This window comes from Phocoena phocoena, chromosome 2, assembly GCF_963924675.1.
Source record: "Phocoena phocoena chromosome 2, mPhoPho1.1, whole genome shotgun sequence".
In the NCBI taxonomy this organism is placed as follows: domain Eukaryota; kingdom Metazoa; phylum Chordata; class Mammalia; order Artiodactyla; family Phocoenidae; genus Phocoena; species Phocoena phocoena.
This window is the reverse complement of record NC_089220.1, coordinates 177384754-177404890: the sequence shown is the minus strand read 5'-3', so window position 1 is coordinate 177404890 and position 20137 is coordinate 177384754. Positions and strand designations below refer to the sequence as shown.

Genomic DNA, 20137 nt, shown 5'->3' with positions numbered 1-20137 from the left:
ATAGATGCAAATAAAGAATAATTACTTTTACTTGAAATTTTGAAAAAAATGGATTGGGAGTATAAGGATTCCATCTGTTACATGATTTCAAGTCAGCCATGAGAGCTGTGTATCAGAAACATTGGAATATTAACGTAACATCTTGCATTTATGGAAATGAAAGCATAAGGCATTTAAAGAGCCAGAAAATGTAACAACCATTTATCAGAGAAAATGGGAGCAGAAGCTGGAGACACGGAAAGTAAAATGGAGGAAAAAAAGAAGGAAAACAATTGCTGGAATGAGGGGAAATTAACGTAACAGAGCAGAAAAATAAAGAGCACAAAGGAGAAAAACACGGTGCTTTAAAGGAGAACAGAAGTCTATGAAACTGTACTATATTTATTTATTGGTTGGAAGTGTATTTCTATTAGACGAATTCAGGCAAAATATATAACGGAACAGTAAATCCCTATATTGTTTGTCTCAGGCATCTACAACAATAAACAAATGAATGGATCAAAATCATTCTTTTCAGAACAACAGTGTGTAACAAGCAATCTGTCAATGACTCTTGAGTTACTTCATTTTCCTGCTTTTGGTGCTCTTGGAATAGAATGCAGCTGCTTAGACAAAAAGAAATTTTCAGAATTTACTTATGGGCCACTTCAGCATGCTTCAGGTACACTGTGCTACTATTAGTTGTAGTTGAAAGGTATTACAGATGTGCATTTTGTGGGGTAAAGTACATTATAGTGTTTTAGGTGTTGAAGCGACCATTCTTTTGTCAAAAAAAAAATTTATGTATGGGTCGTGTCTCCCATTTGTAAACTGAGGATCTCTCTTTTAAAGTTAGTATGAGGAAGAATGTCTGCCTTAGAAGTTTCCAAAGAATAAAAAAGTAAAATTCACTGGGAGTGTTTTTATTTAAAAAAAGGGAATTCGTGTTTATTGTAAAATAGTTTAGAAAACACAGATGAGCAAAAGAGCCAACAAAAATCATTCTTACTCCACCATTCAGAAATAATCACTTCTTTGACTAATCACAGCGTGGTGTGTGTAAGTCCCATCTGCTTTCATTGTGACTAGCTACATGTATATACTTTTAAAAATGGGATCACACTGTATACATTGTTTCAGAACCTGCTTTCCAATTTAACAGTGTCTTGCAAAAAGCTTTCTCTGTCATTAACTAGTATTCTACAACATGTTTTCATGGTGAGGTTGCACCGTAATTAAATTAACCAATTTTTTCCCTAACATTTTTACCATTATAAATAATGATGTGGTGAACACCCTTGTACATAAACCCTTGGGCATAATCCAAAGGGCACAAAAAATTAAAAAGCTTCTGGTGTGCGTTGCCAAATTGTCCTTGCAGAATAACCGTGCCCACTTAGACAGACCCTAGTATGATACGAGATTAGCTGGTTTTACCAATTCTCCTGTATTTTAAATGAGATCACAAGCAGGAAGTACCTAACACAGCGACAGCATTAGGTAGCGTCATGTAAAATGTTGTTCTCTTTCTACTCCTTTCTCACTGAGGAAGAGAATCCCACTTTTTACACTTAAGTACAGGAGGAACATAGGTGTTTTTTGGGCATTTAATGCATTTGAGGCAGTGAGGTTCTTAAATAAGTGGGTGTCCTTACTGTTTTCACTGAATTATAAGGATGGCCATAGCCTGTTCCATTCTTGTCTTTTATGGAATGTGATTACACACCTTCAATTATTTGGACTGTGAACTTTTCTTTATTATTTTTAACCTAATCGTGTTAGATGGCTGTCTGTTTATCAACAACTGAATTTCTCATTTTCCTAAGTGGAAATAAATTTTCCAAAGAGTTTGAATCATTGACTTTCAAGTCCATGCAAATGCCTTAGAGATACATAGTGGTAATTCCAAAATCTATCAAAGTAATAGGATTTGCAATGTCATTCCCTAAGACGTCTAACCTTCCACTCACTTTCAGAACCTAGAGAAGTTTTAAAAAGAAACTATTTTCACACAAGTCATCCTGAGAGGCAAAATGATAGTGACTACAAACAGCAGGATGATGGTGACCAGGATTTCTAAAAGGAAACTTTCCAAGCTAAAGACAGTAGAAGATCAAAGAGTATCTGTTTAAAATTCCTTCCACCTTAAACTCCTTTCAGACTGAAATAGCCAGCTATTGTGAGGAACATACTGGATTCCCAGATGTCCTGGGGAGGAATAAAACCTAAAAAAGAACTTTGTCGCTGAAAACTTAGAATTAATGTTGTCAGCTTTAAAGCAGAAAACAACTATAAAACAAAGCATCTTATACAAAAACTAAGGCAAAGAAAAAAGTAAGTGCTGTCCCATGGAGAGAGAAAAGTTGGTCTCTTTGCATGGAGTAGCAAAGAAATAGTGTGATCCTCGGCATGTTTGCTCTCTGACATCTCTGGGTGCTTTCACTCACTGCCTTTGACATTTCTCTAGTAAGGTCAGAATTTTCTGTTACGCCATTTCACACACACACACACACACACAGCCAAAAACTGACCTTGAAATTCAGGTTCTCTTTTGTTTACTTTAAAGCTACTGCATTCCTGGTACTCAAGAATTAAAAGAAGGAATTCTTAGAAATACACAAGATGATTTTCATGTTAGCTTACTGTATCTGTTTCCACAAGCTTAGTTTCCTTTAAAATGGTACTTTGCCCTTATTTTATGCATTTAGTGATCATGCAAACAAGAGCCCCAAGCTCGCATGTGGTAAAGGAACATCCTTCTCAACCGTTCCTCCGGTTCTCTGTGCTGCTGCTTCCCTCCACTCTCGGGACCCACTAATTCCAAGAATACTTAAAAATCTTAAAATGACGGTGAAAGCTTCCTTTAATAATAGTGTAACAATAATATACTTATTAATTTTCTATAGCTGTCATAATCCATGATTTCTAGATGTGTTTTTAATGTTAGTAGAAAACAGCCAACCAGTGACTTTAACATGAGAAATAACTACTGTTGAAAGCTAAAGGATTTACACTATTATTTAAATTCTATTCTTTGTTAGCATTGATACCATTTCCTTGTTTCTATTATCCTCTTTTATAACCTCCTTTGAAAAGCAGTGAAGATGAATTGGTGTTTTGCAAAACCTTAAAGTTCTCAGAAATGCCTTACCTTTTTATTGGAGAATCTATCACTGGTATAATTTTCGTCCTGTACAGGCTTTTCATTTCATACAGGTTATTTACATTTAATTCAATTAAGTTTATGATCTTCTCCAAATTATGAAGAACGTACCCAGTACTTAATGTTTTTCAATAAAACCTTGCCTGCTCTCTAAAGCATTAAGTGAGTGGTTGGTCGGTCTCCTGAGTGGACACATACAAAGCTGTTTTCCTAGCTAGTTTTAGACGCTGGGGACGGTTAGTTCCCAAACATTGCAGCACACCAAGGTTACATATGTGATTCTTTTAAGTGGCTTCTAATGTTTCTATAACCTGATAAAGTGCCATTAATCCTTTGTAGCCACTTTTTAAAAAGTATTGTTTGTGCTGAAAACAAGTTCAGAAATTCAAAGCAATTTTCTGTGAAGTAATATTATCCTTAAATCAGCATAAACTAATTCTTTCAGTAAAAGTGTTGGTGAATCCTGTGAGGGAAATAAAACATCTAATTGTTTATACTTTGGAAATCCCAAAGTGAAAATCTCACCCATTGCTTGTTTTTGTGATTTGCATTGTCTGGTACAGTGACAGTTACACGTTGTCTTCTCAGATGTTTGATAGTTTGCGGAGAAACCTGGGATGACCTCGGGATGCTCTCTCTCAGCCCAGCTGCTTAACTCTGAATTCTATTCCGTAACAGTTTGTGAACTCAGCGCATCTCCTCAGAGCTCTCCCGTGGGTTGCAGGCGATCAAACAAACAAAACCATAGTGTCAAGACAGTTAGATTGGTTTAACAGAAAGGGAATTCTAAAGACATTCATGAATGACTCTAAAAAATGCACAACGGGAAGGTCATATCTTTATTAAAATCACCACAAATACAAAAGCATCGCTGATATATCTATATCTCTATATAGATATAGATACGCACACACACATACAAGCTGTATACATATAGTCTCAAATTCCTGGAAAATTATCACAAATATATTGGCTTTTACATGTCATTACATGGCGTATCCCTAAAATAGAACAAAAACACCCATACAATTTTTAGATGAACAGCATCCTTTGCATTTCTAAATTCCTGTGTTTTCAGACATTTGTTTGTAAAGGATTTGCTATGAAATGTTTCCCAGTTGAGGCCTCCTGGCCCTGGGAGTGACATGGCCTGTGTCGTGTAACATTTGGTAGCTGTAATGTCCGTTCAATTGTTTCTCGCCTTTTCTGTAGCAAGAGCCAACCTGCGAATGTTGGATATACAGCCAGCTGCGGCTTCCTGGAGGTCCTGGTCAGGTGACCCCACCATACGCAGTAGGAGCTGCCACACACGGAGGAGCAGGGGGAGAAGGGAAATAAGAACAAAACCATTAATCTAAACAGGTAAAGTTAGACTGTACGAATGATGTTAAATATGAAATGCTTTTTAAGTCACCAAAAAAAAAGGCCGAGAAATTCCACTGTGGCAAATGCAAATATAAATGGTACTTAATCAGATGCAGGAATTTCTCATGAAATTCTACCTTTTTATTTAATGGAGCTGAGCTAGACCTGCTTCTCCCTCCTTTCTTTGGTCATCTTAACTGCTCGAAATTTCTGCTTTGAAATTTCTCTTGCATCCTTTGTGGCTCGGGGCTTAATCTCTCTGCGTTCTAGGCTCCCCTATCGTGTCACAACCTCATTACATCAGTCCCTCAATAGAGACCTTCATTGACTCCCAATGCCAGCTAACTCGAGCCCAGTCTCTTAACCTGTCCTTGAAGGATTTCTGTGCTCTGGCCTCAGTTTACCTTTCTAGCCATTCATCTTTCTCCTGTTCCATCCTGTAGTTCAAGGTCACGCTTCCCCACTTCTTTTGCCTTGATTGGTGCCGTTACTCTACCTAAAATGCCCTCCCATCTCCTTCTCTGACTCTGCTATCCACCTTTCATGACCCAGCTAACTTTTCTACAAAGCCTCCACTGATTTCTGTCAAACAAAATGCCATTCTCCCTCATCAGAACCCTCATAGTTGTTTACTCAAATGTCTGTTGCTAGGGCTTCCCTGGTGGCGCAATGGTTGAGAGTCCGCCTGCCAATGCAGGGGACACGGGTTCGTGCCCCGGTCCGGAAAGATCCCACGTGCCGCGGAGCGGCTGGGCCCGTGAGCCATGGCCGCTGAGCCTGCGCGTCCGGAGCCTGTGCTCCGCAATGGGAGAGGCCGCAACAGTGAGCGGCCCTCGTACCGCAAAAAAAAAAAAAAAAAAACAAATGTCTGTTGCTATACTTGTATTCTTCCCTTTTTCACAGACTTGTATTAATGCTTTTTGTCCTCCTTTAGATTGTAAACTCTGGAAGAATCTTATAAAATCATACAGTGCCTGATACATGGTAGATGCCAAATAAATATCAAATAAATTAGAACTTTTTAAATCTATCAATTATAATTCTAACTAATAGTTCTGATGAAAGATTTATAATGTAATTTGAATTGAACATTTTTCATACAGTAGCCTTTGAGTACAAATGTGGATAATGTCATAGAATGAGGATGTCTTGATAAGGAAAGAAATATTGTAAAGAAGAATATTGTGAAACATCTTAAATATGGCAGGCTTAGGAGTTTGGCTTTTATTCTGCAGGTAAGAAAAGGAAGTTGTTGAAGCACTTTAATCAGGAGAGTGACATGGTCATATTTGTATTTTAGAAAGATAAATTTTATGGCGACTTAATAGAATAAGGACTGTGGAGAGAGGGGACTGGTGGGAACTGCAACACATCAGGCCAGAGGTGATAAGAACTGAGTAAAGCAGAACCGGGAACAGCATGGAAGGAATGAGTTCAAGGGATATTTAGGGACTAAACTATTCAACAGATGGCCCAAGGACAGCTGGTTATCCAAAGAGAAGAAAATGAAAACGGTAATCTCATACATAAACATCCCTTCCAGGTAGACTGATGACTTAAATAAGAACGCAAAACATGAAACGTTTAGGAGGTTGTACAAGAGGAGACCTTGATCACACTGGGGTGTTGAAGGGTGTCTGGCCTCTCCGTTTCTTGACCTCCTCATGTCAATGATTTTCACCACACTTTAGCCCTACTTCCAGGGTCACACCCTGGTTCTTACTTTTCATCACTCTCAACAGTCCAACCTCCAGACTCTCTGATAACAATTACTGCTCTTCTGATTTGGCCATTGAACTTACTTGTTTGTTCTCATCACGACCTCTAGTCCACTGGCCTGTGTACTTTTCCTTAAACCATCTCCTGTCTTCACTTCCTCCATAACCAGTTTAGATTCTACAGTCCATCTTTTCATTCATTCTCTTACCAGTTGTAAGGAACGGCACCAAAAACGGAGGAAAGCTTAAACAAGCTTTATTTGGGAACGCTCCCAGGCGAGGTTCACTGGCCCGAGAGAAAGGGGCCAGAGAAGTCGCGCCCGGGTGCAGGCGCGAACAAAATTTATCGGGGTGGACGCAGGGGAGGCACTTGCTGTGTGAAGCAGCCCCCTTTTTTGGTAATCTTTCGGGTGTTGTGGCTATGTTGGGTGTCAGCTGCATCAGCCTCAGAGCCATTGGTTCCGCCCCTCAGGGAGCGGGAAGACGGGTCGGTTGTATCAGCCTCCTTGGCGGAGGTTCCGTCTGGTTCCCTGGGCCCTTCCCCGGACCTGCTGGCCTTACATCCCGACTTCTTTGGTGTAATGGGGCGACATTTGGTCTCTGGCTACTTCCTGCTGTTACAGGGGCGCCAGAAGGGAGTCGGGCGGCCAGCGGTCCGGAGGTTAGGGGAGGGCGGCAGCGGGGGGTTCTGTGGGTAGTAAGGTATATGGGTGGAGGAGCATCTGATTCACCGCCACCCGAGAGACTTCTTGTATGCGACTGTGGAGGAACCTGTTGAACCACCTGAGAGACGAAGGCGGGTCCGTTGTCCGACTGGATGGAGATCGGCAGGCCAAATCGGGGGATGATATGTTGGAGAAGGATGGTGGCGACCGTGTCTGCCGTTTCTTGGGCCGTTGGGAAGGCCTCGATCCAACCTGAAAAGGTGTCAACGAGAGTGAGCAAATACCGGAAGCGTTTACAGGGGGGCATGTGGGTGAAGTCAGTCTGCCAGTCCTCGCCAGGTTGGTGTCCGCGCATCTGGTGAGCAGGGATTCGGGGCCGTAGGCCTCTTTGTGGAGAGACGGACGCGCAAGTCTGGCAAGCCACGTGAGTTTTTGAGATGGCATCTCTGAGTCCAGGCATGTAAAAGAGGGGATCTAGGAAATGGAACATCGCCTTCGGGCCAATGTGTAGGGACTTGTTGATGTCTGCTAGGAGGCTGGCCACTTGGGTTGAAGGGAGGGCAACTTTGTTGTCCATAAAAATCCATCCTTTTTCGGCCTGGTGGCCCCCTTTGGATAGTAGGGCTGTCTCTTCGTGGGGGTCGTATGCAGGTCGGATTGAGGTGGTGAGGAACAAGATCGGAGCTGGAGGGGCCTCTTTGGCGAGCTCGCGGGCCATGGAGCCGGCCTTTGAGTTACCATGTGCTATTGGGTTAGAGGGAGACTGGTGACCCCTGCAGTGGATGATTGCCACCTCCTCAGGCAGTTGGAGGGCATCCAGGAGTTTTGCGATGAGGGAGGCGTTGACCACCGGGGAGCCCTTGGTGGTCAAAAATCCGCACTCCCTCCAAAGAGCTGAATGGCTGTGTGCAATCAGGAAGGCGTATTTAGAATCTGTATAGATATTGACCCTTTGGCCCTTAGAGAGGTCAAGGGCCCGCATGAGTGTGATCACTTCAGCCCTTCGAGAGGTTGTCCCTTCTGGGAGGCGGTTGGCCTCGATAACGGTTGAGATGGTTACTACCGCATAGGCCGCCCGGCAGCGTCCGTCGGGGCCGAGTGCTGAGCTGCCATCTATAAGAGGGTGCGGTCCGGGTTTAACAGTGAAGTATCAAAGAGTCCCTCCCTCGGCGGGCTGAGGGCCTCTACGACTTGGGGGCAGGAGTGAGAAGGGGAGGTCCCGGTGTCAGAGATAGGCAAGAGAGAGGCCAGGTTTAGGCGGCAGGGAGAGGTCGAGGGAGATAGCAGGGTTTTCAGTGAACAGCAGGTGGAATTCCTGGATGCGGGAGGGGCCCGAGAGAGAGAGACTTATGACCGAGGAGGTCGGCCAGTCGGTGGGAGGAGAATACCGTCAGCGGGCGGGCCAGGGTCACTTTGAGTGTTTGTTTGGTCAGCTCGGCTACTGCTGCCAAAGCTCGGAGGCTTGGTTGCTGTCCCCGAATGGTTGGGTCAGGTTGTTTGGAGAGGTAAGCCACGGGGCGATAGGAAGGCCCTACAGGTTGGGCAAGGAGTCCAGTAGCTATTCCGATCCGTTCATCTACAAAGAGGTGGAAAGGACGGTCTGGGTTAGGCAGAGACAGGGGAGGGGAGGATATCAGGGTGTCTCTGAGGGTGAGAAAGGCCTGTCAAACAGTGGAGGGAGAGGTAAGGGGTCCTTGGGGGGTTTCTTTAGTAGCTAAATATAGGGGCTTAGCAAGAAGAGCAAAGTTAGGGATCCAGTGTCGGAAAAATCCTATTAGGCCCAGAAAGGAGAGAATCTGGTCAGCTGTCTCTGGAGGTTGGAGGTCGCGGATGGCCTGGGTGCAGTCGGCTGTCAGGCTCTTTGTTGTGGGGGTAAGGTGGATTCCCAGGTAGGTTACTGAGGGTATAGACAGTTGGGCCTGGGCTGGAGAGACCCGATAGCCGTGAGAGCCGAGATAATTGAGGAGGTCAGGAGTGTGTTGTTTTGAGAGGCTGAGAGATGGGCTACAGAGGAGGAGGTCATCCACGTATTGGAGGACTATACTCAGGAAGCGAGGTCCCGCGCCAGAGCCTGGACAAAGAGGTGGGGGCTGTCGCGGAAGCCCTGGGGAAGAACCGTCCAGTGAGCTGGCGGGAAGCACAACTGGGTGGAGGGGAATTATCACCTCATTGATCAGTCGAAGGTCCTGGACCAGGCGGTAATCTCCTGAGGCCTTGCGGACAGGCAGGATGGGGGTGTTGCAGGGAGAGTCCATGGGGACAAGGAGCCCCTGGTCTAAGAGTCTGGTGATAATAGGTTGCAAGCCCCTTAGATGAGTCTCAGAGATGGGGAATTGGGGCCTGGATGGAAACTTAGAGGGGTCTTTTAGACGGATTAGGACGTGGGGTGGTGTGTCGCTATTATGGGTTTTGATCTATCCCAGACCTGGGGGTCTATCCTGTTGGGGGAGATGGGAGGAGGAAGAGAGGAGGGAGGGGGCTCCGCTGCCAGACTGAGGAGGGGGAGCAGGAGTCGAGAGGAGGGGGCCTTAGGATCAAGCCTGGCCAGTTGGAGAGAGGCCCCTAATTGGAAGAGAACATCACGACCTAGCAGATGAACCGGGCAGGACGGTATGACTAAGAAAAAATGAGTGAAAGGGAGCCTCTTGATGTAACATGAGAGGGGGCCGGTCTGGAGCGGGAAGGACGGCTTACCATCGATGCCCATAACTGAGATCTGGGAAGGAAAAACTGGCCCGGAATATGTAGGCAAGACCAAATAGGTAGCCCCCGTGTCCACCAGGAATGAGATGGACTTACCCGCTACCTGTAGCGTTACCCTGGGCTCGGCGAGGCTGATGGGGGTCTTCGAGTCCGGGTGTTGTCAGTCGTCAGCCAATCCCAGGAGTTTGAGTGGTGGAGCCGTCGGGTCGGTCCGCCCTCCACGTGGAGGCGCCAAGGGAGGGCCGGCCGTAGGGCAGTCACTCTTCCAATGGCCTGTTAGCCCGCAGCCAGGGCAGGGCTTGGAAGGAGGCCGGGGATTGGGACATTGGCGAGCCCAGTGCCCCTCTTTTCCGCACTTGAAGCAGGCCCCTGGTGGGGCTGCCTTCAGCGGGTCCCGTGGATGTTGTCCATGGGAGATGGCCGGCCGTGGGGCGGTTACGAGGGCTTGGGTTTGGAGGGCCACCTTTTGGTGCATCCGGGCCTGTCGGCTGGACTCTGCCAAATCTTCACGGGCATTGTTGACTTTAAAGGCCTTTTTTTTTTCTTTACCAGGTCTCGGATGGGAGTCTGGGGGCCGTCCTCTGCCCACTTAAGTTTTTTTCTGATATCAGGGGCTGATTGGGTGATAAAGTGGGTGGCCAAGACCGTTGCGCCTGCGGGGGTGTCAGGGTCCAAGAGGGTGTAGAGAGTTAGGGCCTCTGTAAGGCGGGTGAGAAAAACGGCTAGATTTTCATTGGGCTCTTGGGTTATCTCTTTTAGCTTTTCGAAGTTGACAATCTTGTGGGAGGCAGCCTGCATACCAGCCAAGAGGCACTGGATCATTAGATCGCGTTTGCGGCGACCGTCTTGGCCGTCCTGATAACTCCAGCCCAGATCGGTGCCAGGCACGGCAGCGGCTCCGACGGGCATAGGTATCAGTGAGGTGGACCTGATCTGCGTGGTTATGGGCAGCAGTTTGAATTCGTTCCCTCTCGTCGGGGGTCAGAGTGGAAGATAGGATCACAAAGATGTCGTGCCAGGTTAGATCGTAAGCTTGAGAGAGGTAGCGAAATTCTTTGATGTAGCGGGAGGAGTCGGCAGAAAAGGAGCCTAATCGCTTTTCTATTTGAGAGAGATCTTGGAAGGAAAAGGGAACATGAACCCTAACTAATGCTTCCGCTCCGGCCACCTCTCTTTAGGGACAGAGAAGGTCTGGGTCCTGGGAGTCGTGGTGGTGTGAGCGGGTGTGTGAGCTGACTGGTGAGGAGAGGGGCGAAGAGAGAGAGGCAGAGGGGGAGGAAGCGGGGGAAGGGGGCGGGCCAAGGGGGAGGTTGCCGGGGGGAGTGGGGGAGCGGTGGGGGGTGTTGGGGTGGCCTCGGGAGGGAGAGGGGCCGGTCCAGGGTAGGGTGGGGGTTGGAGAGGAGCTCTGGAGGGGGGAGAGGCGAGAGTTTCGGGTGGGTCGGCGAGTGGAGAGGGATCATCGTCAAAGGAAATTAGGGGCTTGGATGTAGGAGATGTCTGTTTGGCAAGAAGGATCTGGGAAGTGGAACAATCGACGCAGAGGGAAGGGCGGGAGCGTAAATACCAGAAGGCCTGGACGTAGGGGACCTCGGACCATTTACCCGTCCTGAGGCAGTAGTTATCTAAATCGCGGAGGATGTTGAAATCGAAAGTCCCTTCAGGAGGCCATTTAGATTGATTGTCTAGAGGGTACCGTGGCCAGGCCTCGGTGGAATAGAATACGAGCTGCCTGCGGCGGAGACCTTGAGAAAAGCTGAGTTTTGTCAAGTGGGCCAGGAGATACCCCAGGGGTGCCTTAGGATCTGGTTTGGATTCTGAAGTCCCCATGGCCTCCGGTCTGTCCCCAGGTGAACAGAGAAAGAGAGAGACGTCTCTGGTCTCAATCTCTGGTCACGGCGGATCGGAGAGCAGTCAGGCGGTTGGGACGTCTCCACAATCGCCCGAGGCTCGGAGGGAGGACGGAGGAGTCCCTGACGCGGCCGCAGTTAAGGACAGGGAGTTCGGTGGGTAGGGCCCCCGGGGGTCAAGGGGAACGAAGGGGGACTTACCCCGCTTCTGCCGGATCGGGTGGGTGAGCAGAGGTCCCCGGTCGTCCCCTGGGGGTGGGGAGGGGTGGCCCCGCGGTAATTTGTGGGGCTGGGTACCCCTCCCGGGTTTCGGCACCAAATGTAAGGAACGGCACCAAAAACGGAGGAGAGCTTAAATGAGCTTTATTTGGGAACGCTCCCCGGGCGAGGTTCACGAGAAAGGGGCCAGAGAAGTCGCACCCGGGTGCGGGCGCGAAGAAAATTTATCGGGGTGAACGCAGGGGAGGCGCTTGCTGTGTGAAGCAGCCCCCTTTTTTGGTAATCTTTCGGGTGTTGTGGCAATGTCAGGTGTCGGTTGCATCAGCCTCAGAGCCGTTGGTTCCGCACCTCGGGGAGCGGGAAGACCCGTCGGTTGCATCAGCCTCCTTGACGGGGGTTCCGTCTGGCTCCCTGGGCCCTTCCCCAGACCTGCTGGCCTTACACCGGTTTCTTAAGCCTCCTTATGACATCCATCCATTAAAACCATAACCTACTCTGTCTTCCCCGTGCCCTCACCTCTAACTGAGCCCTGCTGGAGACAATATGTGTGCAACAAGGCAAATGAACCCATCGTAAATCCAGCCCCAACGGGATCCTCTCACTGCCCAGCAATCTAAATATGTCTCTCTCTAATTAGGTCACTTCCTTGTTCTTTTCAATGCCCATTTAAAATCTCCATTCTTGGACTTCCCTGGTGGTGCAGTGGTTAAGAATCCGCCTGCCAATGCAGGAGACATGGGTTCAAACCCTGGTCCAGGAGCAACTAAGCCCATGGACCACAACTACTGAGCCCGTGTGCAACAACTACTGAAGCCGGCGTGCCTAGAGCCCATGCTCTGCAACGAGAAGCCACCGCGATGAGAAGCCCACGCACCGCAACGAAGAGTAGCCCCCGCTCGCCGCAACTAGAGAAAGCCCGTGCACAGCAGTGAAGACCCAGTGCAGCCAAAGATAAATAAAAAGAATTACTCTCTTCTGAGTCAAGGAAACGGGGCCTTTTAGGGGAGCTCACGCCGTGTGAGTTTTGCATTGTTAACATAATTAAACAAGGAGGCCGTTAGGTGAGGTGGTTCTAATGCCCTGGTAGCCTTCATGAGCAAAGCAAAACCTCAGCTAGAGTCAATGCACTTGAATCTGAGAAAATACAACTTAAAAACAACCAATCACAAATCACCAGCCAGGCTTTCCCAAATAAGGCAACTACTTAAGCTATGGCCAATCAAGTCACTTCCTTGCTTTGCTTCCACCTCTTTGAAACGGAGCAGGACCCTATGGTGCTTGCCCCCCATGTTCTCAGCCTGCCTTTTGTCTGTGGAAACACTTTAGCCAAAGAATAAGTTTAATCAGAGAAGGGAGAAAATGCAGAAACAAAGGAAAACAGTCCAACAAGACTAAATAAAAATAGTTTAGTCATTAAGCAAAGTCAAGGACCTTTAGTTCCTCTTCAAGGGCTATAGATGCTGTTCTGAGCCATGTCCTGTGAGCTGTCCTGTAGGTACTGAAGCCCCACCAGGTGGGAGAAGTTAACCTCATGATGACCTGACTGTAGCCATGACAGAAGCTGCCACGATTCCAAGAGCTGGCCTCCAAGAAATGGGAACAAACCAACCCTGGAACTAAAGACTAAATGTACTTAAACGATCAAGATGACTCTGGTCAGACCACCGCGTGACCAATGTCAAGATGACCGTCAGAGCTGACCGTGCCGTTTCTGCACAGAGCCCCCTCTCTCCGTCTATAAAAGCTCTTGTCCCCTGATTGTCAGGGGGGTGTGGGAGGGAGTAGGCCCTTGGACAGGGGTCCACCCTCCCCCCACCCCCTATCAGGTTACCAGCATCCAAAATAAAGCAGACTTTCCTTTCCACCAACGTTGCCTCTTCATTGGCTTCTGAGTGACAAGCAGCCGGACCCCACTTTTGGTAACATCTTCTCTATAAACCCCCCCGGCTCCTGTTGGTGGAGCCTCCTAACCCCCCCCACCCCGGCTCCTGTTGGTGGAGCCTCCTAACCACCCCCCCGACTCCTGTTGGTGGAGCCTCCTAACCCCACCCCGGCTCCTGTTGGTGGAGCCTCCTAACCCCCCCCCCCCCGGCTCCTGTTGGTGGAGCCTCCTAACCCCCCCCCCCCCCGGCTCCTGTTGGCGGAGCCTCCTAACCATTTTCAATCTGGTGCCGCCTGATTTGAATCAATGTTTGCTCAAACAGACTCTTGTAAATGCCTCCGTTTATCTTTTAAGAGCGTTATTGCGAGTTTTTCTCCAGCATCATTCAATAACCTAGGCGTAGGATGTAGGACAGAGGACATATATTATAGGACTGTAATTCATCTGAACAGCCATGCAGTCTGGGCTGGGCTGGAAGGGAAGTAAAACAGAAGTCTACTGATAATCTGGGAGAAATAGGAAGGGAGACCTCAGTGAGGTAGGAAAACAGTGTTAGTGGGAATGACGCACAGGAAGAAGTGGAAAAATAGGACATTATAGTCTGAGAATGGATTATTTGGAGTTGAAGATTTACAGATAAGGTTGTCTTGAGAATTGACCAAGTCTGGGATGTGGCCATGGGAATATAGGTCAGTATAACATTGTTACACAGTTTTATACACAAACACACACACACGAACACAATTTATATTCTCATTCTCTGTCTCTTTCTCTCTGCAGAAGAGGAAATAGTGGAAAAGTGGAAGGAAGAACAGAGTAGTAGCCAGCTCTCCTTGGCTACTGTAGCACGTAGCTTAAAAGTCTTTTTATAGCAGCTCACACTTGAACCCCTTTCCTAGCTTGTAGCTTTCAACTCTTGATCTACAGTTTGGTATTTTTACCAATCTACTTATTTGTTTATGCCTCACTTTACTATTATATGAAACCTTTTAAAGCAGACATGACGATATGAAATTTAGACTGTCTCTTCTGAATGTGTATTTAGCACAGAAGTTCATCCACCACTTTTTTTTCATGCTCTCACGGATTTTGGTCTCCCACCTCATCACTGTAACCTTCCGTTATCCTCATGTGTGGAGCGCTTGCTGTAAACGTGGGGCGTTTACGCTGCCGTATCATTACTAAATCATTAACTAAGAGCATCCCAGGCTTGACGTCGAGGAAGCCTAAATACTCCTCTATTCTCAGAGGGGCCTGTTTCCCCCTTCATTCTACTTTCCAATCTTCACATTAGTTATTTTATCAAAACCAAACGTTCCAATCAGTTTCTCGGCAAATGATATGATCACTTGAGGGTTTTCTCCCTCCTTTTCCCAAGTACAACAGATGATTAATATGAGTTCGTAAGTTCCCTCGTTGATCCCACTGTCTTATAAAATACAGCATTAACATTCTCCCACCAGTCTAAATCACTTTAACAGACAATATTTATTACTATATTATTTTTTAAAATTATAGTCATGTCATCATAATGAAGAATGTCAGTTACCTGTAGATGTTTCTGGGCCCTGGATTAGGGGGCCTGATGCCACCTTAAAAGCTTGATTTCTACAAGCAAATGGGATGTAGAAATGGTCCAGTGTCCAACTGCCCTGCACATGCTATTCAGAAAGCTGGAGGACAACAGGGGCAGAGACTCGGTGCGGAGAACGCACCTAAGCTCGCCTCGCGGGGACGGCCTGCCTCACTCTGCTCTAGTCTCGGGCCTCTCCTGCAGCAGTTTTTGTTGTTGGTTTTTTAAATCCAGGGAGAAGTGAAGTGAAGCTCTAGCTGTGAACCCCAACTACCTGAGTGAGGAACTAGACGGCTCCTTATACTGTCCAGCTCCTCTGCAGAAAAGGCAGCGTCAAATAGTAGTCAAGGCCGTGGGCTTTGAGGTTGCAGCTGCTTGGATTTGTATCCTGACTTCTCCACTTACTGGGTAAGTTACGGAACCTTTCAGCTCTGCCTTCTCATGTGTTTAATAGGATCACCTACCTCTGAGGGTCATCGTGAAGATGGATGAGACAGTACACACCTTTAAAAGTGCTCGACCACCTGTGTTCACAGGCTCTCGCGGTCTCTCTGTCTTGTGATCTTTGTATCCCCCCCTCCCCTCTTCCAGTTCTGTCTGATTGTTCCCTGAGGCCGTGTGTGAGGGGGAAACTGGAGAAGCACAGGCAGGGAGACTTTACAGCAGAAAGGGCAGAGGATTCCTCGTGGAGAGAAGCAACAACAGATGGGAAGGAAAGGGGAAAGGCAGAGAGGGCAGAGGATCCACCCGGTGTTGAAGAGAGGGTTTGGAGAGGTTGGAGTAGGGGCTCATTCGGGAGCAACTTCAGAGAGAGAGATACTGAGTGGAACAAAGGTAGGAGATTTTAGAGAGCTTAACAGTGCTCTTAACAGAGCGGGACTGTGCTCTCTAGCTTCGAGAGAGAGGGAAACCAGGATAACAATTACTTTCGATTGCTCCTTGGTGGCCAGTTTTGTGTGTCTCGGACTGCATGTCCCAGTCACGAATGGACCGTGAGGGGCTTGGCTTCATCCAGGTTATGCGCTCGAATGCCGTAAACCAAGGGCCCAGGACAAAGCAGGTGCTCCGTAATCGCCATCCATGGTCACGGTGATTTCTTCACCAGTTCCAAAGTCTGTTCTGGCATTTATTCTTCGGAGCCCAGCCCCGGTTCGTTTGAGAACGAGGAAGCAGGCATTTTGGCCCTGTGGTCCCTCTGCCCCTGTCAGCACTTGCTCCAGGCCCTACCTTGTCTCTGGTTGACACCGTGGGTACCAATGGTCCATGCTTCACCTGGCCTCAGCCGCTGCCACCACCGCCTGGCACGGCTCCCTTAGAAAGCAGCCCATTGGCTGATACTGCCAAAAACGGGCCAGTGTTTTTCCCACGCTCACCCTCAGACCTGGGCGTTGTTCTGTGGTTCCCTCTCCAGCTTTCCAGGAGTCAGGTGCATTTATTCCCAAGCCCTTGATGCCAGTTACATAATTTCAAATTACATAAACCAGTGAACAGTGAGTGTGAAATGTCTGGCATGCTGTTGGCACCTGTGTCTGGGACAGAGCCTGTGGCGTGCTGGCGGCCGCGGGAGTCTACTGGACAGGGCTGCTGGGAGGGCATATGCCCTGTGCCGTCACACACGCTATGTTAGAACACAGCGTTCAGTCAATGCCAGTACCTTTTATGACCCAACTGCATAAATGACTTTGTTACCGAACTTCTACTCCTGAGTGCATCAAAAGGACTACCACTCTTTGGGGAATTAATTTTGCCTCAGTTTCTTGCTCTCACCGTGAGGTTTCCTTCCATATCCAGTATGGTGGTGAGTGAATGTTTAGCCTAAAAACTTGATCAGGGGAGCCCAGCAGTCCAGTGTTTTAAATGACTAAAATGTAGACAAGGGTGAAAGGTTTAAAAATAGATGAAAGGAGAAAAGCATGGCTTAGAAAGGTACGTGCGGTAGAGGTGACAGCTGCCCCCTTAAACATAGCTTCAGTGACTCACTGGCCTCAGGCCACAGGCTACCTGATGTTTGTACAGCGTGAAATAGTTTCATTAGCTACCAGGCTTACTACGGGCCAGGCGCTGGGATTTTTTCTTTGTTGGTTAATCTTATCCTGCTCTGGCCATTTTCCCTACCCAGGAACATTCCCAATCAAGGGTGCAGAGTCGGAAGTGTAACATTCCCTGCCTGATAAAGGCGTGAAGGGCTCGATCCTTGAGAGGCATTGCTAGGACCCTCTCTGGGTGATGCTGACCTCTGAATTTATTTTCCCTGAACTTCATTTTGCCGTTAATGAATGCTACTCGTTGTATTGTTAATACATCCAGAGGCTGTGTAGCTAATGCTGCTTTACAAATTGAGTAAGGATGTGCGACTTTCCCAAACCATTATCTGAACAACATGTACTGTGTATGTGTCTTGGTTTTGAATTAGGCTCAGGAATATGTTTTTCTTAAGAGCTTCACAGGCAAACTAGGGCACCCAGGGGAACGCTTTAAAATGACTATAAACAGCCACGTAATGGAAACGGTGCAAAATCCTGCATTTGAGGGGCAGCTAACCGAAAGTAAAGAGCAGCATGTTTTCAACTCACTAACACACATGGCAAGGGGAAGGTGGTATGTGATACTTTGCGATCATCACTTAAAAGGAGTACTTTCCTTAGGAAGGTGAGGTGCAAACTGGGTACAAGTGATTATGGAATTGGTATGCATTTTTTTTCCAGTATGTATTTTTTGATTTGTAGACTTTTTCCAACTATAAAAACATTTTAAAATCTTATAAGGAGGAAAAACACCTCAGATTTACCTTTCTGAAGTGTTCCTTTCAAAAACTTTCCTCTTTTTCATCCTCCCCGTCCCCCAAACGTACCCAGAGGCCTTCAGTGTACTGGGAGTTTCATATATACACTGAAGGAAAACCAGCTCCCTTGCTCTAGAACTTAAGTGCACAGAGCACTTTAAAACATCATCCAAACACATAACTTTTCAGAGCGTTGGTGTGAACGAGGACGCGGGGAGGTGCACCGAGAGTGGTCTGTGGATTGGGCGCACGAGTACTCCTTCCACTGGCAAAGGCTTTGATCACAAGGCACACACCCTCAGAATGCAGCTGTGACCCGAGCTTCACATCCCCTGGAAGGTGAGACCAAGGTAGCAAGGGAATCGGGGTCTGCGTCCAATTTCTACTTTTACAACTAACAGTTCATGACTTTGTGTAATATTTCAGTTGTATGAAAAGTATGTACGAAAAATGCCAATTTGAGTGATAACAGATTTTCTTGTGGTTTGACCTGACGTTGTTCGGGTGAACCCAGGCTGGGAATAGGAGTTCTCCTTAGTGCCGGAGGAGCGCTGAAATACCTGCATGCACGCCGAGCTCAGCGGGTTTTCCAGAAAACTCTGGCGCTCCCAGAGCTGATCTGAACCCTTCTTCTGCTGTCAGTTTCCCAGGCACTGAGGTGAGGTTTGCGCGACCCAGGAACACACGACGCCTCTGGACCCTGTCCTCCGGACCGGTGGCCTCCTGGCTGTCCGGCAGGCTGTGCTCTGCTGCGGAGATGCTCAGTGGGTCCCGACCCCAATTCTGAGCCTTGGGAACTCATTTCACGTGGCCGCTCCCCAGAGCCATGGGCCTCAAAACACATTTTACATTTGCTGGTTGGGGCAAAACTTTTGATTCTGCTTTTCAGTGAAGTGGAGCAAGGAGCTTGCCTTTGCATGGTGTCTGCTTGCCTCTGGGTGACGGGAGCACACGCCCTGTGATCCAAGGGCCATGTCCACAGAGCTTGGGAGGGGTCTGCTGCTTCCATCCACTGCCCTTTCTGTGTAGACGTTCCTTCACACTGGAGTAGGTTTGTCCTCCGGTTTTCCCTCAGGTTGTCTTTACATGAGCCTACCACTAGAGCGCCGTTGTGCCCAGATACACACACACACACAGGAGATTAGAGTGTTGGGTCTGGTGTCCTGGGTGGGAGAAACAGGTCACATAACAAAGAGTGCCCTAACAGCCCTCGGCTACAGAATGCTAGAAATGGAGAATGACTTGGTTTCTGGCTGGATCAGAGTTCATGGGACCCTGTTCTGTACTAGAGGAAAAGGAAGCGACAAGTCTCTGCACGCCCCGGGCAGAAGCTCACGGTGTCACTTCGAACAGCTTCAAGTCACTCTTCCATTTTGCTTCCTATCAAATATAAAGAACATTTGTGTCTACGGAGGTTTCCCAGATAAGAATGCCAAAGAAAAGATAGGGTAAGGATGGATAAAAAGACACACATGGACACAGTTGTTTAGAATTGCATTTTGCTATTGGGTAGATCAAAGTGACAAAGATAATTCTCTCGAGTAAAAAAGAAAAAAGAACGCGCCCATAGATGATGGAATGTAGTGGCTGTGAGTTCACACCTGGGGTTCAGACAGTCTGGTTTTCAGTCTTATATTCTCCTCACTGTGTACGACCTGGGGTAACTTTCCCTGAGCCTCAAGTTTTATCCTTTTCTTTTTTTATGTTTTCATTTGTGTAAGTACATGTTTTTGCTTTATTGTGGCATACTATGCCAAGTAGGATTTCTACATGATACATTTTTTTGAATTTTATTTTATTTATTTTTTTATACAGCAGGTTCTTACTAGTCATCCATTTTATACATATTAGTGTATACACGTCAATCCCAATCTCCCAATTCATCCCACCACCACCCCACCCTGCCACTTTCCCCCCTTGGTGTCCATACGTTTGTTCTCTGCATCTGTGTCTCAATTTCTGCCCTGCAAACTGGTTCATCTGTACCATTTTTCTAGGTTCCATATATAAGCGTTAATATACGATATTTGTTTTTCTCTTTCTGACTTACTTCACTCTGTGTGACAGTCTCTAGGTCCATCCACATCTCTACAAATGACTCGATTTCATTCCTTTTTATGGCTGAGTAATATTCCAATGTATATATGTACCACATCTTCTTTATCCATTCATCTGATGATGGGCATTTAGGATGCTTCCATGTCCTGGCTATTGTAAATAGTGCTGCAATGAATATCAGGG

General features: G+C 47.3%; 1 protein-coding gene across 1 annotated transcript in view; it reads right to left on the bottom strand.

Moving 5' to 3' along the window:
• Positions 1-4133: 4133 nt before the first annotated feature.
• Positions 4134-20137, bottom strand: part of ODAD2 (outer dynein arm docking complex subunit 2) — a 196002-nt gene continuing 179998 nt past the window's right edge. Inside the window, exon 19 of the mRNA XM_065871968.1 lies at positions 4134-4442. Coding sequence (XP_065728040.1) covers positions 4329-4442 — 114 coding nt within the window. The 3' untranslated portion in view covers positions 4134-4328. The remainder of the gene's footprint in view (positions 4443-20137) is intronic.